At 38.6% G+C, this 24,104-nt stretch overlaps 2 protein-coding genes and 1 long non-coding RNA gene across 3 annotated transcripts; 1 reads left to right on the top strand and 2 right to left on the bottom strand.

Annotated features, from left to right (window-relative positions):
* Positions 1–1,740: 1,740 nt before the first annotated feature.
* Positions 1,741–3,367, bottom strand: LOC118492223. The gene is made up of 3 exons (XM_035990087.1): positions 2,594–3,367; positions 2,221–2,511; positions 1,741–2,148 (listed from the first exon to the last, which is right to left on the bottom strand). Exons 1-3 carry the CDS (start codon positions 3,365–3,367, stop codon positions 1,741–1,743), a joined length of 1,473 nt encoding a protein of 490 aa, XP_035845980.1.
* Positions 3,368–3,658: 291 nt separating this feature from the next.
* LOC118492445 lies at positions 3,659–3,959 on the bottom strand. The gene is made up of 2 exons (XR_004893724.1): positions 3,773–3,959; positions 3,659–3,708 (listed from the first exon to the last, which is right to left on the bottom strand). It is a non-coding gene; the product is annotated as an uncharacterized LOC118492445 (long non-coding RNA).
* Positions 3,960–11,779: 7,820 nt separating this feature from the next.
* LOC110942423 (rho GTPase-activating protein REN1) lies at positions 11,780–22,608 on the top strand. Its single transcript, XM_035990088.1, has 22 exons — positions 11,780–11,914; positions 11,991–12,062; positions 12,432–12,468; positions 13,039–13,115; positions 13,475–13,548; positions 13,658–13,736; positions 15,121–15,248; positions 15,778–15,923; positions 16,201–16,278; positions 16,961–17,016; positions 17,129–17,198; positions 17,532–17,616; positions 17,929–18,172; positions 18,704–18,880; positions 19,606–19,655; positions 19,907–19,967; positions 20,058–20,141; positions 20,857–20,970; positions 21,306–21,406; positions 21,646–21,694; positions 21,929–22,018; positions 22,411–22,608. The coding sequence occupies exons 1-22, from the start codon at positions 11,780–11,782 to the stop codon at positions 22,606–22,608; spliced, it is 2,205 nt and encodes a 734-aa protein (XP_035845981.1).
* The last annotated feature ends 1,496 nt before the right edge of the window (positions 22,609–24,104 follow it).

The following is a 24,104-nucleotide window of genomic DNA, read 5'->3' on the forward strand; positions in this document are numbered from 1 at the left end:
GATAGAGGTACTCAAGAACCCATCGGTTTTATTGCGCCAAGTTAACGTAATCGAAACAGGGCAGACATCATGGATGACCCCCATCATCCAATACTTGCAAGAGGGGGTGCTTCCCGAGAACAAAGCGGAAGCAAGAAAGATCCAAAACAAAGCCCTACAGTACGAAATGAACAGCGGTATCTTATACCGAAAATCCTTCCTGGGACCACTACTGCGCTGCGTGGACCCCCAGGACGCGAATTATTTGATAAGGGAAATCCACGAAGGGATTTGCGGTATCCACTCCGGACCAAGGATGGTTGTCGCGAAGATCATGAGCGCCGGTTACTACTGGCCTGGTATGCATGTTGACGCAATGAAGGAGATCCGCAAGTGTGACTCTTGCCAGAGGCACGCTCCAAAAACGTTGCGGCCTAAAAATGATCTTATCCCCGTGTCCACCGCATGGCCCTTTCAACAATGGGGAATTGACATGGTAGGACCCTTCCCGGATGCCCCCGGCGCCGTAAAGTTCATCATAGTAGCTGTCGACTACTTCACGAAGTGGGTAGAAGCCAAAGCCCTTGCATCCACCACGGCTATGATTGTGCGCAAGTTCATATGGGAGCACATCATATGCAGATTCGGCCTCCCGCTCAAGATTGTGACAGACAATGGCACCAACTTTGCTTCAGACGATCTTAAGAACTGGATGAAGGAGATGAACATTGAACACACTTTCACCTCCGTTGCGCACCCACAAGGCAACGGACAAGTGGAAAGTGTGAACAAATGCATCGTCGAAGGGATAAAGGCCAGATTAGGAACAAGGCGGCGCGGATGGGTCGATGAGCTCCCAAGCATTTTATGGGCTCATCGGACCATGCCAAAGACGAGTACCGGCGAGACCCCTTTCAGCCTGGTCTATGGCTCAGAGGCGGTAATCCCGGCGGAGATTGGCCTGCCCTCGCCGCGAATGACCACGGTCAACACGGTTGACAATGAAGCGGAAAGGCGTCTAGACTTAGACTTGTTAGAAGAGCGACGCGAAATCGCAAGAATCAGAGAGGCCAAATACAAAACCCAGCTGGAAAGGTACTACAACACAAGGGTTCGCATTTGTACCTTCAATCCAGGGGAGTACGTCTTTCGCGACAACGAAGCGTCAAATGCAGAACGCCCAGGGAAATTGGCACCTAAATGGGAAGGCCCATATCTGATTCATGAGGTCCTGGGCAAAGGGGCCTACAAATTGCGCACCTTAGATGGCCACATCTTACCAAGAACTTGGAATGCGCAACAATTGCGCAAATGCTATATGTAATCTTTTCGGCCTTGCGCCATTTTTCAATTTCGCCACGCCGGCTACGAGCCATTGGCAAATATGTATGAAGGCCTAAGAGCCAACTTCTGACTTGAATGAAAACATACGACATGTTCTATTACATTGTTTTTTCGTTACAAATGCATGTTACACTTCTGATTAGCGCGAAAACACTCCAGCATTTTGAGATGGTTCAAACCACCTCCAAGGTCCTCCGCAAACAAAGCGCGAGACCGGGTGGCCACCTTATACTTAGAAAACGCTTCCATTTATTCGAACTAATTTAGCATAAGTTTTTATAACAATGCAAGAATTGCAACGGAAAAAACAAAGTGTTTCATTAACAACTTGCGCAACCGCGCAGCATCATACATAAGATTTTTCAAAGAAATTACAAAGGCACAAATGCCTATCCACTACCTACTAAACAAACTATCCTATCCTTCGCGACCATCATCACCATCATCTCCGTCGTCTTCACCATCATCATCATTGCCATCATCACCGTCGTCACCAGTAGGTTCTTCGTCAGACACCTCGACGGTCACTGGTGGATCGAGGATTGCCTTAAGACGCTGGCACCAGTCGTCTTTCTTTAACGATTCGACAACTAACTCCATGATAGGCAAGGAGAGGTTGTCATAGGAATTTTCAGCACTTGCCAGCGCAGCGTCGGCACGGTCTGTTACTGAGCAGTGGCTTGTGTCAAATTCTTGCCCAAGCATTTGCTCAACATGATCAGCACACTCCAGGTAACCTCCTCGGTGACCCACCGCACGCGCCGCATCTGTCAGAGCCGCCACAGCGCGATCTAGCTCGTTAGCATTCAAGATGGAGTTGGCAACCTTCAACAAAAAGATAAGCATTAAAGAAAAAACTCTTCAAATCAACTTAAGAAAAAAGCACAAGGCACTTACCATCACTACGCCACGAGTGCGCATCCACTCCGCTTCTGAGACAAGTGTATCGACGATACCTTGAGCCTCAGAGTAGTTGGTTTGAGCCACATTCAGCGCGGCAGTACTCACAGCACGCGCCTCCTCAGCATCAGCAGCCTTGACCTTCTCAGCCTCAAGGTCAATCTCCAAGGACTCGCATCTGTCGATTTGCTCATTCAAGCGACGTTTGAGTTCCGCTATCTCAACGTCCTTGGCATGAAGATCCTTGTCCTTGTTAGACAATTGCACCTTGGCTTCAGTCAGCTCAACCTAAAAATTGACAAACACATTGAGAATTGACTTAGAGAAATCTCGTAAACAAAAAGGAAGAGCGAGAATCAGTAGAACTAACCTCCATCTGCTGCTTGGCAGTTTTTTCACCCTGCGCTTCCTCCACCTTTGAGGTCAAGTCCGCAACTGTAGCCTCAAGACCAACGATCTTCTGTCGTAGAGCATAAGTACGCTCGTTGTCTTGGGCGCATATACGCTTGAACTCGGCCTTCTCCTTGGCCAGTTGCTCCTCAGCATTGTGGAGTTTTTTCTGCAGCCCCTCGCGGCCCCACTCCTCCGCCTTCTTGTCAGCCTCAAACTTGGCTCTTTCTTCGTCGAGCGCAGCTTTCGACTTCTCAAACTCCGCAATTCGCTTCAGAGTACGCTCGCGGTAACCCTCCCAATCGGCACGTTCTCTGACCATCGTCCGCCATTCGCGAACGATCTGATGGTTGGCAGAGCGGGCATTGGCCTCCCCAAGAATATAAGTACGATATAACATCTCATGGGTTTTTGCCCTTTGCCGATTAACCTCACCAGGGGGGAAGGAATTCAAAAACCATTCACGCGAAGCGCTAAACTCAGCAAATGTATCCTTCTGTTTTAAGCTCCAGGGGGCTTGATGGAGGGCATCACCGCGCTCTTCTTCAGTATATGTCTTGTAGTAGATATCTCCAACGGTATCTTTCGCCCCTACCACAGTGGGGTTATAACCCCCAGCTCCACCAGAGCTCGCGCCGCTAGAAGAGTAGCGGCCGGACCCTTTCGAAATGTTAACAGGGCCAGTGCTGGCTGGCCTGGTGACTTCAGGACCTTGAGACTTCAAAGGCTGATCCATAGCCTTTTTCGCCGCCATCTCCTTCTCCAAGGCCTGCTTCTTAGCCACCTCAGCCAGCCTCTCCTGCTCCGCCCTGCGCTTCCTATCTTCCTCCTCCTTTTTCTTCTTCTCCTCCTCCTCTCTTTTCTTCCTCTCCTCCTCCTCTCTTTTCTCTCTCTCCTCTACTTCCTTCTTCTTCTTCTCCTCCGCAATCTTCTTCTCTTCTTCTCTCTTACGCGCCTGCTCCACCTTTCGCTGCGCTTCAGCCGCCTTCGCGGCGTCCTGAGCTGCAGCGTCAGTGGGCTTGACGGTTATCTTGGGCCTTTTTACCCCCGCCTCAACGAATGTAACCGCCTTTTCAGGGGTCTTCTTCTTGATCTCTACAAAACAAGGCAAGTATAAGCAAAGAAGTTTTTTAGAAAAGAAGAGAAGAAAAGAACATACCAGGAGAAAATTGATACAACGAGCGCAGCCTGCTCGTCTTCCCTATCGCAGGGATCACAACAGATTGAGGCGCGGAGGCCACACCAGTTGTAGCCTCGCTCCTACCCCTCTTTCGCCCAATAAGTCGGGCACCAGCATCTTCCTCCTCTTCTACATCTTCGGGAAAACTGGGGGTCGCGCCAGCATCGGGGTTACGAGAACCCGCGCTCCCAGAACTCTTTGACCCACCAGCACCAGCTTTTCCCTTAGCTACATGAGATAAACCTTCATATGAGTCACTGATGATCACATAATCATCCAAGTCACGTTGACGAAGGCGAAGAGTACCTTTGCCAGCAGCAGCTGTTGCGCGACTAGGGCCAGTGCCCTTGCTGGTCACCTCCGGCTCCGCTTTCTTCTTCTTCTTCACCGGTTTCTTCTTTTTCTCCTCTGGGTCAATCCCCAGGTCGCGCAACACACCTGCAAATATTTTAGACCAAGAGCTTAGCTCGCCGCTGGAAGATCCTACGGACTCGTCGCTGGAAAGATAGAAAGTTTCTTTCCCAGCGAGAGTCACAGAGCGCAATGGACGAGGTTTTGGATATTGCGCACCTTCAGTAGCAGTTGGCGGCGAAGCAAAGGCATCAGCAGCTGGAAACATGAAGTTCCCCTTAATCTGGTCATACCAGCCTTCTTCATCATCGCGCACTGGGCGAACGCTCATGGAGCCTCCAAAAGTAGAGAAGGCAGCTTGGTAAAGTTGCACTTCTATAAATGGAGATACATAAGCAATAATCAAAGAAATCATACTTAGAAAAAGAACAAACAAACGACTAACCTTGATCGCCAAGCTTTAAAACGGGAACCTCCCTACTGCTAGGTGACCACTGGTCACTCATCTTTGCTGCAACTAGAACATTTTCCCCAAACACCCGGTTAGGGGTTGAGGTCAGCTGTTGGTACCACAAAGCCGTCTTCGGGATCGGCAGATCTTCCTTGGGTATGGCCTCAGTCCATTCCCTAAAGGTCATAGCGACCGGCACGACTTCTTCCCTGATGAAGAAGAACTTGGGTTTCCAGTCATGGAAACTCTTTGGTGGATTCAACAAGATCTTCTTCGCCGCACCTCGGCTTGCAAACGAAAAGAACCCCATCGTCCTTTGGAGTTGATAGAATGATCGAAATTTGTCGACAGTTGGCTCGATGCCATGAGATTGGCATAAGAACTCGAAGTGTCGCACCCTCACCATCCCAGGTGGACTCATCTGAGATATGTGGAACTGGTAGTAAGAAAGGATACTACCCAGAAAGTTGGTCGCCGGCAACCGGAAATTACCCTGAAGAAAGAAATCTTCATAAAGGGTAATATAGCCGGGTGGGGCATCAGCCGCGGTTTGGCCCTGGGCCGGATACCGGGCATCCCACTCCGGTGGGAATCTGAAGCTCCGAACGATCTGTTCGAACAGACCTAAGTCCCATCTAAGGACTGGAACAGGTCCTTCCTCACTAGCAGGAACCTCTTGATGCTCTTCACTCATGTTTTTAAGATGATCTGGAAAAAAGGCTCGAAGAGGGTTTGAAGATTTGTAGAAATCTTGAAGAAAATGAAGAACACTTTGAAGATTCAAAGAGATTTGAGAGGAAATCGGAGAAGAAACGAAGAGAAAGTGACTTTCTCACCTTTCTCTTCGGATATTTATACCCATCGCATTTAATGCGATGGGTAACCGTGCCGCACTAGCCGCAAGGGCAACCAACGAGAGGTTGCCACGTCGAGCGGGAAAACAGGGACGACGGTTACCACGCGCGCGTGGCACCCACTCTCCTGACATGAAGTGCAACCGCCGCAGGCGGCATGATGACACCCGTGCCAGGGGTCAACTCAAACGTCGTCCTCAGCGACTTATCTCACCAACCTGTCAGAGGTTCAAATTTCGAAGTTTCCCGCCATAAAACGTGCAAGTAACTTCATGCAGAAGTCACATGAGTCGCGCCAGATATACGTAAACTACTAATACCTCGCGCGCTTAAAAGGACAAGCAAGATATCACTCGACACCTGCCTAGTACCTGCGCATCGAAACAACAGTTTTCTACACGCGCCTTACAAGTCAGGACCAAAAGGACAATTTCCCTTCTCTTATTTTTATTAAGTCCAGAGCTCCAACCACTTGCGTTGCGCATGGTGCAGCACTGGACTGGGGGGACTTGAAGGGGTATGGTCCCAAAAAGTCGCGCAAACCTCATAGCAGGTTGCACGTGAGACCATACTCCTTAGCATAACAACTTGAAAATAACAACCTCGCGCGGCTCACATCACATTGTGACTTATCCCCGCGCGAGGAAGAGCACATAATAAACTCAGATAGCAACACTTAGCATAAAAACAACGGCATAAGTGAGCACACTAGCCCCGCGCGGGTTAGTTGCCATCAAACAAAATCCTCTCCATAGGAAGACGCGCTGTTACCTACAGAGGTACACAGGGTACAAGTGGCAGTAAAAAGAACCAATGAGCGTCCAGCAGGCTCTGTTCAATCGTGCGCCACGATCTTCTGACGATAAGTACACAAGGACGCCTACATGGCACCAATCAAGAGACGGGGACAACTGTCCCACGATCTCCACTTGTCTGCTGATGACAGAAGGGACAACAAGGCCGACAACAATGACACGTGGCTCCAATCAAGGTGCGCCAGCACCGACGAGCATCTAGAAGCCACTAAGCAGTCGAGGCCAGCAAGGCAAAGAGCATATTCGTTGTTGTCCGTTTCTGGCCCAAGGCCCATCAGCCCACAACCTCTTACACCTCTCCGGCTATAAATAGGGACCTTCATTCCTCAGGTTATTCATCCTATTCTCTCGGCTCTTACTCTTAACTACTTAATTACTATCAAAGCAGTCGCTTATTCTCACGCCGGAGCCCGGTTAAGAGGGAAACCCCCACATTCCCCTCTTAACGAGTAACGGTGTTCTGTTTTGCAGGTTGATTAACCAGTCGAAGCTCAAATACCTCAAGGAAGATTAACCACTATGATAGGAACATAAACCCCTCTAATTAATACCTTAATTAGATCACTGTTTCTTCACGATGTTTTCCGGTTGTAAATTTTGCCTTTATCTAAATACTTTTATACCATAACCAGTGGAAAATGACTTGACTTGGTATATTATTAATGCACACACATTAAGATGTTTGCGTTACTTCCTATAAGAATAGTAGCAAAAATTGTTATATCATTTCATTGTGATTTTGTTCATATAACCTTATGTAAAGCAAGCTCATTGCTTTTTAGTGCGAGCTCATTGCCTTTTAGTGCGAAAACTAATAACAGTGATGCGTCTGGCGGCGGCTGCGATTCCGATGACGGCGGCGAGGTTCAGAGCTTATTCAAAGGCTCCTTAAACAATTTATCTGATTTGGAAGAAGCTTTGGCTGTTAAGTATGATTTCAGAACATTTAAAAATGTAGGAAGCATAATTCAATAAATGATGTAAGAACATTCAGATCTATGTGACACGAACATGGATCCTTTAAACAACCTTATGGACGTAGATATCTTTGAAATACAGACAAAAGTATCATATATTAGTATGATATGTATAACCAACACACTACACAACCTTGTCTCCATCTCTATGGTGAACTATAAGACAACGACAATTAGGAAACGTGAAATTGTTATAATCCTAAATATTATTTAATAAGTGAAGAGAAATGGCCCCAAACGACACGTAAGCACGCATTAATGGGACCACACCGCTCTAAATACACGACTTTGCCACACATAACGATCTAGAAGAATGCATCTGGCGGCAGGAAAGATGCTCCTAGCAGACAGAAAAAGAAGACGGGTGGCACCAATCGTAAGATGCCAATACCTGTCACAAGATCCTCAAAGGGCAGTGAGAGACCAGCCGGTAGCAGGTACAAAAGGACGCTGAGCTGGAACGAATGTCCATACGCCACGTGACCTCTGGTACAAGACAAGACCTGGTCATGTCATAGAAGGCAAAATGGATATTCTTCCTGGTCGGACAGCTGACAAGCTACCAGCTGGCGTCTCCTCTCCTTCACAAATCTTCGGCTATAAATAGAAGGCTTGACCTCTATGTTTAAGGATCCGTTTTTACTCTCTCACTCTATACACACACTTATATCCTCAAAACGATTACTTATTCTCAAGCCGGAGGGTGGTTACAAGGAGAACCCCCAACCTCTCCTCCTTGTAACGAGTTCACCAGTGTTGTTCGTTTTGCAGGATCGATAAGGAAGAATTAGGCTTATCGTCAAGTGAAGAATAGAGATTGACTGTTATACACGAGATGATCCGACTGAGCAACATAGTGTTACTTAGTGGTTTGTGGTAGGAGGTTTGTGATTGATGAATTTTTCTTTTAAACAAAAGGTGGGACCCTTTCCACATCCAACACCACCCCATGTTTTTTTTACTATGCCCCCTTGCTGACGTGGTTGCCCCATCTTCATACCCTCACACACCGTAGAGTAAATTGCTAAAATAGTCCCTAACGTTTGTTCACATTTGCTAGATCCATCCAAAAAAAGTTTTTTTCTCATATGAACCACTGAGGTTTCAAAAAAGTTGCTAAATTCATCCAAACTTTAAGGACGATTTTAGCAATTTAATAAAACAAACTTTTTTTGGATGGATTTAGCAAATGTGAACAAACGTAAGGGACGATTTTAGCAATTTACTCTATTTTTTTATTTTCATCTTTTTATTATATCTCTTAATTAACATAAGATCTACCCCACTCTGGCCAAGACGATAGATTTTAGCCCGGTTACTCTATTTACTCTACAACAGACAATAGATTCGCACCTGCTTTTGCAGGCCCTCCACCCCACTCTGGCCAAGACTATGTTGTCTTAACCGGGCTCACGCTTCGCATCGAGTTTGGTTTGGCGCTCCCCGACAAAATTTCCAGCCTATTGCCATATGCGAGTAGTTGCACCCTCCACAAGAGCCGAAAACTCTCTGGAGTAAATGCACTGTAATAGAAAACTCGGGTGTATTCCGCGGGTTTCGAACCTTTGGCCAGGCCTTCACGCAGTATTTTTTTGTTCATTTATAAAATAAAATACACGTTCTTGCTAAACAGGTAACAAATTAAACCGTTGAAAACATTTTGTCGTATAATTAACTTTATTAAAGGATTAGTAATGAGTAAAATGTTTACATTTTAAAAGACTTGGTTAGATGATTATAAATTTAAAACCGTATTCATAATTGTAAAATATAAATGATTAATCTTTATTATGAAGTGGGTGAAGGCCTGGTCACAGGTTCGAAACCCGCATAGCACACCCGAGTTTTCTATTACAGTGCATTTACTCCAGAGAGTTTTCGCCTCTTGTGGAGGGTGCAACTACTCGCATATGGCAGTAGGCTGAAAATTTTGTCGGGGAGTGCCAAGCCAAACTCTGATGCCAAGCATGAGCCCGGTTAAGACAAGATAGTCTTGACCAGATTGGGGTGGAGGGCCTGCAAAAGCAGGTGCGAATCTATCGCCTGTTGTAGAAATTCGTCGTTCAAAGAAAAAAAAACTAGTAGATTTTATGTTAAATAAGAAATTTAATAAAAAGATGAAAATATATAGATTTTATGTTAATTAAGAGATATAATAAAAAGATGATAATAAAAAAATAGAGTAAATTGCTAAAATCGTCCCGGACGTTTGTTCACATTTGCTAAATCCATCCAAAAAAAGTTTGTTTTATTAAATTGCTAAAATCGTCCCTGAAGTTTGGATGGATTTAGCAACTTTTTTGAAACCTCAGTGGTTCATATGAGAAAAAAAAAATTTTTGGATGAATCTAGCAAATATGAACAAACGTTAGGGACTATTTTAGCAATTTACTCCACACCGTATGTCTAAGGTGGCTACGAAATGATCCACTAAGGCCATGGGGTGTGGGGCTCGTCCACGGGCCGGCGAGCTCCGGCTAGGGCCGACTACACCGCCCCTATCAGCCCGTCCCCATCCTCCTCAAGCCTGCCTCGATGGTCCTCCAACACACACACAAATATATACATATATACATATGTATATACAAAGGGGCTCATCCCCCACACCCGCTGACGTAGACGCCTACATAGCGGATCATCCTTAAGAGACTACCCTCCTCCACACCCATTAGCCTAATGACCCTTTCACACTCTCTTCCTCATTCGGGCTATAAGTACCATTGTATCAACTAACAAAGTACACGTTGAATACACATCCCCTCACTCCATGGTTTACACTACACCTATTGATTCCACCTACTTGGTCTCGCTCGTATTGGAGTCAGGTTATAGGCGAGGCTAACAATGATTATTGTTCTCAAGATCGCAAGACGGAGGGCATGTTTGGCTAAGCTTATTTATGTTAAAAAGGACTTTTGGGTAAATGACTTATTGACTTATGACTTTTTGAAAATGAGTTTTTAAAAAAAGTGTTTGGATTAGCTTATGGGGTGGGAAAAGCCAATAAGTCAATAAGTTGTTTTTTAAAAAGTGTTTTTGGCTTAACTTATTGATGTAAAATGACTAAAAGCTAATAAGTCAATAAGTTAGTTCAAAAAGTCACAACATTCTAACTTTTCAAAAATGATTTTTTGATGACTTTTTCTCCTTCTCAAAAAGTCATTTTGAAAAGGACTTTTGCATTTGCCAAACACTAAAACTCTTTAGTGGCTTTTTGATTAAGTCAATAAGTCAATAAGTTGGTTGAAAAAGCTTAGCCAAACATGCTCTAAACCTCCCTACGCTTGTTTTTTTCCTCTTTATTAGCCGATGTACTTTGCTACCCCTACACTTTCGTAAAGTTACGATACAATCCTTGAACTTCAATCAAGTCAGAACTTTTAACAAAGTAAGTTGCTGAGCACAGCCTGCCGCAATGAGCGGAATGTACACCTGTGTCTCGATATAACTTTTTTTGAAACCGAATTGTTAATAGTGATGTAAAACTAACCGAAACACAAACACACATATTATTTAATCTACCATTTTAGTTTTTCTAATAATATAATGTAATGCTTTATAAAATTTCAAATGATATTGTCCCAACTATATAACTATATAGGTACAAGTACTCATACCGTGATTAACCGAACTACTTCTGACTAAACAACATCCATACCAGTATTATAGGAACTGATACTCTTTTATTGTTTTCAATCGACTTTATTTTTTTGGGATTTTTTTCAGTTGCTATAGCGAGTGCCGGTAGCGTAACAAGCTGAACAAAAACTGATTGAGTTCCTACCGGGTAGCGAGGCCGAACTGATTCCACTCTAACAATGTTGAAACAGTATTGCTATAGCGAGTGCCAGTAACGTATTGGTGTCGTGACGAACCAAATCGATTACGTCAAAACAACATCGATATTGGTATGGGTATCAGAACCATTACCGGTATTCATTTTTATGCCTTTCGGCCGATGTAAAACATGTGTTAATATCTTATCATGACTTTATAGTTTTATTGTTGATATACCGAGCACTAGTAGCGTAGTGAACCGAATTGATATTTACGAATAACAATCCACTAGTTACCATTTTATATACCTAACATCTAGTGAATTATTTTAACCGAAAGATAATTTCCTTACCTTAAAATCTTCTAAAAATAACAATGATTTGCGATTATTATGGACAAAAAGAACAAGGAGCCAAAAGAAAGAAAGGTAAGGAATGATTAGATGCGTGATCATCGGATTTCTGTTAGAACAAAACATACATCAAAAAATAAAATACCCAAATGTAAGTGTTCCTCCATTTTCCCTCCTTTCACAGCTCTTCAATTCTATTAGCATGTTTCTGAATTCTTGTCAACTTTTCAATTTGTTTAACAAATGTAAGTGTTTTCTTATTCAGTTATGATGTCATGCATTTCTGAATTTGGAATGTTTTCTTTGACAAAATGCATTTTCTGATTTTATACCAATGATATAAGCATTTTTTTTTCTGGATGCAGGTTTTGGAATTGATTAGCGGTTGATTATATTGTGGAATTGAATTATGCCTGATTCGAAAAACAATAATGCTGATCAGAAAGACAACAACAATGATGATGATTTGACGAAAAACAATTCGACTTCCAGAAAAGACAGTGACTCGAAAAACAACATTGATTCTGAGGCTTCTCCGCCTCAGGTTTGAATTCGAAGCTAGTCACACGTTCAATTATCCACGATTACTAATTGAGGGGTGGTTTGTTTGTTTGTTGCAGGGATATGGCAGTGGTGGTAACTTGCCACCTCCTCAATCCTTCGAGAGGCAAAATTCTCGCAACGACAACAAGGTTTTGATTATTATTTTTACTTCCTTTTCTGTTGGATCTTCCTCAAATTATCATTGCAGAATATGTCGGTCTACTTATTAAATATGTCCTAAGGATATGATTCTAGTATCTCTAGAAATGTAGCATATAGGTTAATGTTATTTTTATTCTCTTAAATTATTATTATTATTATTATTATTATTGTTATTATTATTATTATATAGAAAAGAAATTTTACATACCTTAGCTAGTTTGGGATGAAGGGCTTGTTTTTGCAAAATAGATATGGTGGCTTCTTATATCAAGGAACATGAAGTGTTTTTTTTGGAGTTTTGTTGTGGCACAGCCAATGTTTGAGCACAAAATTACTCTTAAGCTTATAATTTGCAGGTTTACAAGAGCGGACCACTGTTTCTGTCATCAAAAGGTGAATTCTCTTCATCATGTAATGTTTAACTTTTTTCATTAATCTTAATTTGCATGCATAGCAATGCAGATTTTTTAGTGCTACTTTTAGCCGTTTATCATGGCCATATCTTTAATAGGAACATTTGGCCTTACAACCTTGAAGAGTAATTCTGCAAGGTTGTGAATGTTTCAACAAATGAGTTAATTTGGGTCACTTAATTATACAATATGCTGAAATGAGTTACTCCTATAAAACTTGCTAACTTTAGAACAGATCCAAATGACCCTCACCTGCCACTGTCTACCACAGTTGCAACCACCGCACACCACTATCTTTTCTCGTTGTCGCCACTAGCCGCCATGAAAACAAATATAGCAGGTCAACCAATTTTGATGCTCTTTTCTTCTAAGAAGATCCATTTCGACCTACCCTGTTTGACCCGAGCCCGCTTTGCCACGCATATTTTATAGTAATTAACAACATTTTATGTCAAGAAAGGAAATAAACATATCACAGACTAACATTTATCATAGAATATTTGACATCTGTTTATTGAGGTATCCATAAGTAGTATTTTCACTTATGTAGGGATCGGCTGGACCTCATGGAAGAAAAGGTGGTTTATTCTAACGGAAACCTCATTGGTCTTCTTCCGAAGTGATCCAGTAAGTTACAGATCATAATGTTCCATTTTTATGGAAATTCACAAGGTTCTGTTTATTATCAATGTGGTCTATACACGTCCTTAAAACCATAGATCTTTGTATACTTATACGGTTATACTATTCAGGTGAAGTTCCTTTCACTTATACGTATAACACACTTACATCTTTCAGTAAATCGCGTTTATTTCATAAGTTTGGTGTTAGCTGCTGCTTTAAAGTGAATTTATTTATAGATCTTCTGCCTTATAAAAAGGAAAAAAATAGATGAACCATGCATCTAGCAGTGGCCCTCAACTTTCATCTATTTACTTTCTAAAGTATTTGAATGTTGATGGTTCATTTGTTTCTTATTGCTACAGAATGCTAGTACTGAAAAGGGGGGTGGTGAGGCAAATCTAACCCTTGGTGGAATAGACCTCAACAGCTCAGGCAGGTTGGCTTGCTTTCTAAGTCCCACCCTCCACTAAATTACTTGTTTTTTTGATAATCAACATTTTAATATTTTTTTACTGCATAGTAGTGATTTTTTATTTGAATTTCAGTGTGGTGGTGAAAGCAGATAAGAAGCTCTTAACTGTGTTATTCCCTGATGGTCGTGACGGGAGGTCATTTACTCTCAAGGTGCTTGTCTCTATTTACCATATAAAACTGAATAATGATTTTGTATATTGATTGATTTATGAGTATGGTTACAAGATATATGTGTGTATGTGTGTATATATATATATAGGGGAGGTGATTTGTACACCACCAAAAGTGATGTTCACATTGCTAATATATATTTTGAAAAATGTACACTTGGCAAAAGGATGTGTTGTAATTTAAAAGTAAATAGGTTAGGTAAATCAAGGATCCTAATAAAATAATACGATAATAACTTTGTCTAATTACCCCTTATTAGTGCCACTTAGTTAATTATAAAATCCCAAAATATATAAGATTTACTTACTCGGTATACAGTATATATGGAATTATATGACTAGTTGGTGATAGATAGAAATTACACTAATTGTGTCACACTATGTCAACCATTATTTCTAGTTCCATTGTCTACTTAATTATAGATAACTAGGTTATAACCCCGTGTATTACACGGGCTTGAATAAATAAATTTTATGTACTAAATAATAAAACAATATATCTTTAAAAACCTCCTTTATTGCATGGTTTGAATAAATGTAATTTTATATATTAAACAATAAAAGTTATATCTATAAGAATCATATGTATTGTACGGGTTGAATAAATGTAATTTTATATACCAAATAAAAAAAATTATATCTTTAAAACCATGTGTATTACACATGTTGAATAAATGTAATGTTGTTTACCAAATAATAAAAACGTTATATCTTTAAAAACACTCGTGTATTACACATGTTGAATAAATATTATTTTATAAACCAAATAATAAGAAAATTATATTTAAAAAAACTAATGGATATACTCAATACACGATAGATATAGTGATTACGGAGATGATTATTGAAAAGAAGATACAGCGGTCAAACATGTTATTCAATAAGCAAAAAAAAAAGCAGCCATTTGAGTGATAAAATATAAATTATATTTAAAAAAACCCGTAATAAATCTAATTTTATATATAAAGTAATGCCCAAACCTCAGGGACGATTTTGGCAATTTACTCAAAATTATATAATAAAATCAATATAAAATTTTTTTAATAATGAAAATAAAAATAAATAACATATTATCACAAAGTTTGGTTTTGATGATAAATAATTTGGCTATTTAAAAGTTTCTTAAATTAACAATTTAAATTTAAGGATAATATTTTATTTAAAAGAGTTTAAACTAAATAATAATTATCCATAAGAGACATAGCCTAATATGATGACAAATGTCCCGTAAATGGTTTATTTTATTATATAATATAGATTAGATAGTTAGAAATCGAAAAACTTTTTTCTTTCTAATTATTTTTATGGTTTAATTGGTTTTATTGCTTGTACCTATTGCTGCTTATTGAATGTTATTATTATAGGCTGAAACTTTAGATGATTTATACGAATGGAAGACCGCATTGGAGGAAGCTTTAGAAAATGCGCCTACTACCGCTAGCACAGGGACGACACAAACTGGGAATTCAAAAAGTGAGAAGGGTGAGATTTTGTTGGTTCTCATGTACAGCTGAAGTTTCTCCTTCTCATGGTTATATGTCAAAATAAAATGTTAGATTTTGTAGTGTTATTATATGTTGCAATCTTTATCCATTTATTTATGGATGGGCCGGCTTGGGTCATCATTTTCTTAGACGGGTCAAATTGGGCAAATGGACGCCAAGGATATTATTTTCAATACAATCTTCTAAATCAATTTTTATTCAATAGTTAAAATGATATTTACTTTTGTAATCTTCATCAATGTGTTAGCTACTTGTGAAAAATTAACAACATAAACTAAATCTTTTGTTGGTTAACCCAACCATGTACAACTTGTTTTGACCCGTTTAAACCCATTAGCCAACCCACTCCCAATCGTGCGACATCTAGTCAGTATCGAAAGAAGAGTATGTTGTTTTGTTGAAGAAGTCACAGGACCCTTGATGTGGATTTTTAACTTTCCTTCTTTCTTTTGGTGTGTGTGTCATTTATGTTTTCAGTAAGAGAAGACATCCATGTACTTGCCTATTGACTATTAGTTTTGGTTGTTTCTTTATTCCAGTAGCAAAAGATCGTTCGCCTCCAAAATCTCAGGTCCTTGGTCGACCGGTCTTACTTGCATTGGAAGATGTAGATGGGACTCCATCCTTCTTGGAGAAAGCCCTTAGATATGTAGAAGAGCATGGTAAGATTCTGATAGTCTTTATGGATAAAAGTTTATTAAATATTAGCATGACAATTGCGATTAAAAGTGGTATTCATGTTTGTTATGTGTATTCTACTTAATGCATTTGTTAGATGGTTTTCAAGGTAGACTCTAGGATAGGTTCACTAGTTGTAGATTTTAATATGAGAAAGTTCATATAGACAAATCTTAAGTTTTCCCATAGTTTTACTTTTGTAATTTATATGTACTCCAATATACAAGTTTTGTGACTGATTAAATGAAAATAATCTTCCAGGAATTAAAGTAGAAGGAATACTACGGCAGGCTGCAGATGTAGAACTTGTTGAGCGTCGAATTCGAGAATATGAACAAGGTGCGTAACTTTGGATCCTTATGTGCACACAAATTAACTTGAGAACGAGAGGTCCCTTAGGTTAAAAAAATAATTAAGGGCCTAGATTCAAGCAATCAAATGAAAATTCCAAATATAGTTAGAACTATGAACTCGTGAAAAACAATTAAAATCATCATTCTATCTACAAATGAAAATTCCAAATAAATTAATGATTGTCTTTTTATTGTATTCTAGGTAAAATTATGATTTTGATTATTTTCACAAAATCTTGCAATATTTAAAAAATATTAATGTATGAATGAATGAGTTATTTATCGCCATTTAAAGATCGTTCGGATAAGTTGGTTTAAAAGTTAAGCTTTAAAGGATTATATCATATGTTTTAAAAGTTGTAATTATTTAAAGTCTTAAAATCATGTTAAACTACCTTTTTGTCCACCTTATATGTATCATAATATAGTATAGATATAAGTGTAAGAGCCATGTCACAAACGTCACGGGTGGAATTTGAATGCTTATGCATATAGTTTCCCTCTAAATTCTATTCCTACACATGAAATATGTGGCATGAAAATATATATATATGTATAAACATACATATATAGACTGATACACATATATATTAGAAACGTAAGTTCGGGGGTTTGGCCGCCCCCACTAAGCTACGCCAATGGTGATGATTATATAACTTGGTGAACAGGAAAAATAGAATTCACTGCAGATGAGGATGGACATGTTATTGGAGACTGTATCAAGGTATGCCTTAAATAAAAAAAATGGTTATGTACGCTCACCATCTTTTTAGTTTTTTTTATGTTTCTTTATATGTTATTTGTTTATTTGATTTTTTTCTACAATATTGTTTCAGTATGTTCTTCGGGAGTTACCATCATCTCCAGTTCCAGCTTCTTGCTGCAAAGCTCTGCTACAAGCATATCGTACGTGTTGTAGTATTTTTACAAACTGAATGCAATATGCATGGGTCATATACAAATTACACCAAACCGATGATAGATATTCCATATATCATCATTATCTGAATAATCGTACCATGTGTTTATCTCTTTCTTGTAACAATATCAAACCCGCACTGTCTAGAACTTTGTTATATTCCAGTATATGTTTTGTTGCCCACAACAGGACCTATAATGTTCTCCGCTTGTACTTGATATCTGAATGCTTATTAACATTGTTAACTGCTTTCCATGGTCTGTTATTTTGTATTTTAGCTCGTGTTATGCATTATCAAGTAATTAACTGCTTCTGGTTAGGAACTGATCGGTGCTCAAGAGTCAACATGATGCGTGCAGCTATATGCGACACGTTTCCCGAACCAAATCGCCGTCTGTTACAAAGGTACATACTTGATAACATTGACTAGTATATGTGTGAGTTTTGACCCATTTACTTATGTGTGTGTTGTTGATTTGGGTTATGCTTTACACCAACTGGGTAAAAAACTTAAAATACAACAGATAAAATGGTTATTTATTGTTTATCTCTAGTGGATCAACCCAACCCAACTTACATAAAAAATTACCAATTTTGGTCCATTATCCACCCCATCGATCTGTCATATTTCCATTTGTAGTTACTGAATTCTCTTTCATTAAGTTTTTTTAATATGTTTCTCCAACTTAGATCACTATTCGCTACTGACATTGGCAGAATTTTGATGACAATGGAAGTTGTTGCTGAGAACAAGGATGTGAATCGCATGAGTGTTTCGGCTGTTGCTGCTTGCATGTCACCGTTACTTCTTAGACCCCTTTTGGCTGGCGAAGTTGAGCTTGATAATGAGTTCAATATGGGCGGTGATGGATCTGCTCAACTTATGCAAGCTGCTGCAGCAGCTAACCATGCTCAAGCCATCATCATCACCCTGCTAGAGGAATATGACAATATATTTGGGGTAAACTTCCTTAGTGCTTTTTAACATTTAAAAAATGGTTAAACCATTGTGCACTTGCATATGCTCATATTATGTTGTGTATTAGAAGCACATATTTGTCAAATTCTTATGCTCTTTTAAAGGACTATAGTATTACATATTATCATTTTATCACTTACCAATAATGGCACATAAGAGAACTCAAAATAAAAATGGACTAGGAAGTGTAATTTTTGTAGAAAGAACCGATGTCATTGTAAAAGAAACTCTATGATTTAATCATTGCAACTTGCTTACTATTGCAAGGGTTATCGTTATATATGCGACAAACTGGAATCTTGGGTAATGTTGTCGTGTTGCTTACAAAGTAAAAACACGCGGACCGAATTAAAGGAATGGAAGAAAGGAGCCCATGTGGCAGCCCGATGAGCAAATGCACACTTCTCGAAGAAGGCTAAAAAGCACAAGCCTATAGTTCATCTTTTAGACATGTTGAAATAATCTTATTTGTTTGCTTTTGGAATCTGATGAATAACATTATTGTTTTTGCAGGAAGGAGACATGTTATCCGATCTATACTCTGACTCAGATGAGAGTGGAAGTGGAAGTGAAGAACTTAGTGATGATGATGCTTACGAAGATGATGACCATGAAGATGGTGATTATTCATCTGATGGTGCATCAAATAGTAGTGAGGATGATGGAGACAACTATCAACACCGCAACAAGGTTGGATTTATGCACTTACTAATTTAGCAATCATTTGTTATATAAGTGCTAGTGATTTATCTACGTGGTATACTATTCTCCAAACGATCGCATGATAAACGGTACTTTGTTGTATCAAGATTCCATATAAAAATATGGTTCATGACTACGTGTTACTAGGCTTTGGTGTTTTAATTCTAAAGACTTAATATCATCTATGCATGCGGCATGTATATTAACGTATTTCCAATGCCTTAGGCATGGTTGCAGAAATCGGCCTAGGCGGCCGATTAATCGGCGCCTAGGCGCTAGGCGGCCACTTACTGCCTAATTTTGAGCTAGTCGGTCAATTAATCGGCCATGGTCAAAGTCGGTCAAAGGCGGTACCTAGGCGGTCAAAAATCGGATTAATCGGACTATATTAGTCGGTCAAAATCAGTTCTAGGCGGTCCTAGGCGGTCAAAATTGGTCAAAATCGGTCAACATCGGTCAAAATCGAACCATACTATCTGAAACTTGAAGTATTTATGTGAATTTTGAAGTATTATTTTTATATTATTGGGTATATATATATAATTTTGAAAAAATACATATAAAAATCCCATTCCGATTAATCCCGATTAATCCCTAGGCGGTACCTCACCGCCCGACTAGCGCCTAGCGCCTTCTACAACATTGGCCTTAGGTACTACATTGTAGGTTTTGCTTTTGTCCTACAGTTCTTATTCAAATTTACTTGAGTGCAGGCAAAGAAGAAAGCAAACATTGACAACGTCGAAGTGATAGCTGAAGAAAGGTAATCCATCACCTTTAATCTTCTTGCCAATTGGATAAAAGCAAACAATTGTAGTGGATGAATAGGGTTTCATAAAGGTTATGTGAACTTTTATTGCATACTCTTTTGTAAGCAACAAAACTGGTGGTTTTTATCACACCGACCAAACAACGTAAATTGTCTTGTGATATACTGTTTTGATTGTGTTCGTGCGTTCTTTGATCCTAACATTCTCAACTCCTTAATGGTCAGTTTTATTCCAATGTTTCTAGGGATGAAATATTCAGGCTTGAGAGCCTTAAAGCTGATTTAATGAAGAAAGTTGAAGAAGAGGTAATATTGTCATGTCCTTTTCTATCTCTTCAGATAAGTCTGAATCTAGTAAATGCTAATTCTATAAATATAAACTCATTCTGACTACAGACAAGACACAATTCAATTCTTAAAGAAGAACTCTTAAGCAAAAAAGATGCTTTAGGGGACCGTCGTCTAGCTCTTGAGCAGGAGGTACGTTGTAGATCATATATAGATTGCAATAGAGGTGGCGAGTTTAACCCAATTACCTTAAAACGGGTTGATTCACGTTATATTTACCTCTATTTGGTCAAATGAATAAACCATTTGGTTAAAAGTAGCTTGCAATCTCTTATAGTCACTTTATTCAAACAAGTAAATTATATTAGTATTTCAACAATATAATTTTAGTAACCAAATTAAATACATTAGTTATAAAATTAAAGAAAAAAGGGACAAAAGTGGGACGACTAAGAAATATCTTGCCGTACTTAATATATACACTTATAATATTCATTCTAATGAATGTGGAAATGTGAACCAAGTTACCTCTAAAGGTTCAACTGGATGCACATGAAAAAGAAGGTTCAACTGCTTACGACGTCTTAGATTGCTTTATTCAACAAATAAAAAAGTAGTATTTTAACAATATCGATTTTGGATTTTACACGTTAGTTATATATAGAATTTGAGAAACAGGGACAGAGTTGGGTTAACCAAACACAGGTCCCGACCCGTACTACAGGAATACTCATTCTGACACAAACCATTTGGACCCGTTACCCGATCCATCTGTCCTGGCCATTGCCACCTCTAGATAGAATCCTTAGCTTTAATTTTTGTATTATTACTACAAGAAACAATTAACGTGTATCAATCCTTAAAATTTCCTTTCCGGATTGATAAATTTAAAGGTGCATGCATGCAGGTGACAACATTGAAGGAACAGTTGCAGAGGGAGAGAGAATTAAGGAAAGTACTTGAGGCTGGACTCATGATGTCAAAGAAGGTCTCACTCTTACCTGGCTCCATTGATGAAAAGGTATTATGTTACTAATTTAGCAGTGGCAATGTCGACCCATTTACGTTAAATGGGTAACGTAAACAAGTTAGGGTACAACGGTTTAAAAGTCACCTGAGTCTACTTCTAATGCATACAACCTCATAACTAGTTTCTTAAAAGATTTAGATTCTTACTGTAACAAGATTGTACTTTAGTTATAACTAATACGTTGATTATAGATAGATTATAAAAAAAAGTGTTTATGGGTAACCCCAACCCATTTACATAAAGCAAAAGTGACCCATTAGCCAATTCACTCATCTTGTTTTTAAGTGTTGGTATGTGTAAATTATTAACTTCTTAAAGTTCTAAAGACCAAGGTAGATCTTGAGGATGTTGCTCAAGCAGAGGCTGAAGTCATCACTTTACAACAAAAGCTTGATGATCTTGAAATGCAGTTAAATCAAGGAAAAGTGTAAGCTTCTTTTTTATTTCCTGCTAACTACATATGTTTTAACTCATTGACAAAAAATTGTGAACACTAAACATTATATGTGCAACATGTATGCATATAAATAGTATTTTGTTCAGGCGTCAATAAATCCACATCTTTTGTGTTTTTCTTTTAAAAAGCTATATATCAAATGTCTCCTTTTGACTATTGTTTTGTCTAGCGTATTTTATTTTAAATCTTTGTGTTTTTTTTCTATACAGAAAAGATAAAGAGAAGGACCGTGAAGCTTCGAATGCACGTAAGAGTAAGGTATAACACTAGCAGCATGGTTATAGTTCTGGTGGTGTGTTCTTTAACACATGTAATTTTATTTGCTTTCACAAGTATCTAATATTTCCTAGGTATCATCCGAAATCTCTTCACACCAAATCTTTAGGAAACTTAATCGCATGCTCAATTCATCTCATCGAATCATATAAGATAAAATGCAAATTTGGAAATGTAATGTAAAACAAATAGATTGACTTTTGTTGTTTGTGACAGGGCTTTCACTCTCTATCAACACGCAAAAAGGAACCGAGTATGAGCAAGTCAACTTCAATCATGGTCAAGAGATCCAACTCGAGGGGTGAGGTAAGCATACATACTATTTCAGATTTTCTTTGGTTCCATGGCTGTATAGGCTTTACACTTAGCATGATATAGTTTGGTAATAGTTGGTTTCTTAATGATTTTTTTGAAAATTTGTCAACAGTTTAGGAGTGTCATTTATATTTGTAGAAATTTATGAATCAAATACAAAATACAAATCAACACAAGAAATAGCGACAAAACAGGTGACAAAATCTTATTAAACCAACCCAAAAGATTTTCCCCCCAAATACCCAAGATCTTACAACTGTAAGATCAATACAATCTTTTTATTTAACCCAAATGACTATTGTCACCACTTATTTTTATTTTTTATAGGAATAGGAATATAGATGGTTCATGATTTAACTTTTGTCATGTATGTGGTTTGACAGGCAGCTAATACAAATTCAGCACTCTCAAAAATAACCAACAGGCTCAGTTTTTTGAAAGAAAAACGAAATCAAATGACAAATGAGCTGGAGACCGTTGATAATAAAGGCCAGTCATCCCAAAAAAGTGATGGCGGTAATCGAAAAGAGTCCGAATCACTTGAAGAGTCATTAGTCGACACCTCATCCCAACAAATCTAGGATCATCAAATAAGCCAGAAAACTAATTAATCACTTCACACCCGCCAAACCGAAATAATAAATGAAAAAAAAAAAAACAAAATACAACCTTTTTATTTGAGCTTAGATGTATTTATATTTGAAATTACTAGTTTAAGGTGTAGCATGCAGGCCAAACCTGGCATATTTAGTGGTGCAATGTTAAATTTTTTATTTGGTGTTTTTCTACTTTTGGGATTTATCTTTAGGGGATGGGATTGTAGGGATTCTTCTTGTAATTATTAGTGTGTTTTCTTTTGTAATTGCAAATAGAACTGCCAGTCTCTTTATGGGTTTTCTTTCTTGTACTGTTTTATGCCTACTATCATTTTCATGCTTAAATTTTGGTCAAGTGAATTTGCGGAGAATAAATACTGTTATATTAATATGTGATGGGAGATGAGTTCAAGTGAATTTACATAACTTGATGTACATCAAAACTTGATTTTATTTGACATCAAAGCACACCCTTTTATTAAAATTATAAATATTGTTAAATTAAGAAGTGTCTATTTGAATTAAGAAGTGTCTATTTGAGCTACTATAAATGTAAACTAATCAAAGCACCCACCGAATCAGATGAACCATTTTATTAAATTATAAGGACATAAGAAGTGTCTATTTGAGCTACGATAAATGTAAACTATAGTTAGTTTGTGATAAAAATGTTTGTTGTTTGCAAAATCTGCCCAAATGTCCTAAGCCCAAGTTAAACTGTTTCTAATGGTCTATAATGTTATATTAACTTTTCAGTTGTTTGATTATGGGCTGTTCAAATTACCATAAAATTCCACTAGAAAAGTTGGCCAAATGTCCTAAGCTCTAGTTAAATTGTTACGAGTTTTATTCAAAAAGTTAGATTATTATTGTACTAAACAGTCTTTTAATCATATATAGCAACTTATTACTTATATCTTCAATAAAACAAAACAGTGTAATTTTTTTTACAACTGGTACATCCGGTTTTATCCTGCACTAAATCTTTTTGACCCGTTATCCACCTGTTGTAACAATATAATTTCTATTAATCATATTTAACACCTTAGTTATCCAGATTATCTCTAAAACTACTGACAATTTTTTATCAACCGGCACGTCCGGTTCAGCCTGCACTAAAATTACCCATTTCATCCGGAGGCCTTTCTGACCTGCTATTTGCTATTTGTATTTCTTCTCATATCATGTACCTTGACCAACAAGCCAGTTTTGACAACTCATCAAATGACTCGTAGTTTAATTCCCTTCAACAATTTAATGAATTAATACTAAATCATAGTGGTACATACTTTCCTTGCTGATTGGGCGGTACCATTATGGTTTGATTCCGGCCTCAAGTGGCATTTCCCTGGATTCAAAGCGACATGCTCGAGTGTGTTAGGATTCGAGTACTGCACAACCTTATGCATTAGACACATTGTTCCTCGTTTGATAATCGAGCCCTTATTACCCCATGGACCATGGTAAGAGTTAGTTAACGA

The sequence above is a fragment of the Helianthus annuus genome, chromosome 5 (genome assembly GCF_002127325.2).
Source record: "Helianthus annuus cultivar XRQ/B chromosome 5, HanXRQr2.0-SUNRISE, whole genome shotgun sequence".
NCBI lineage: Eukaryota > Viridiplantae > Streptophyta > Magnoliopsida > Asterales > Asteraceae > Helianthus > Helianthus annuus.

Bases quoted from the DNA above. Each gene is read 5' to 3' on its own strand.
- LOC118492223 (XM_035990087.1), bottom strand. From the start codon at position 3,367: ATGGCGGCGAAAAAGGCTATGGATCAGCCTTTGAAGTCTCAAGGTCCT. The intron at 2,512-2,593 runs GTTAGTTCTACT...GTCAATTTTTAG, and splicing joins CTGCCAAGCAGCAGATGGAG to GTTGAGCTGACTGAAGCCAA. The intron at 2,149-2,220 runs GTAAGTGCCTTG...TTTTTGTTGAAG, and splicing joins GCACTCGTGGCGTAGTGATG to GTTGCCAACTCCATCTTGAA.
- LOC110942423 (XM_035990088.1), top strand. From the start codon at position 11,780: ATGCCTGATTCGAAAAACAATAATGCTGATCAGAAAGACAACAACAAT. The intron at 17,199-17,531 runs GTACGTGTTGTA...GCTTCTGGTTAG, and splicing joins AGCTCTGCTACAAGCATATC to GAACTGATCGGTGCTCAAGA. The intron at 21,407-21,645 runs GTAAGCTTCTTT...TTTTCTATACAG, and splicing joins CAGTTAAATCAAGGAAAAGT to AAAAGATAAAGAGAAGGACC.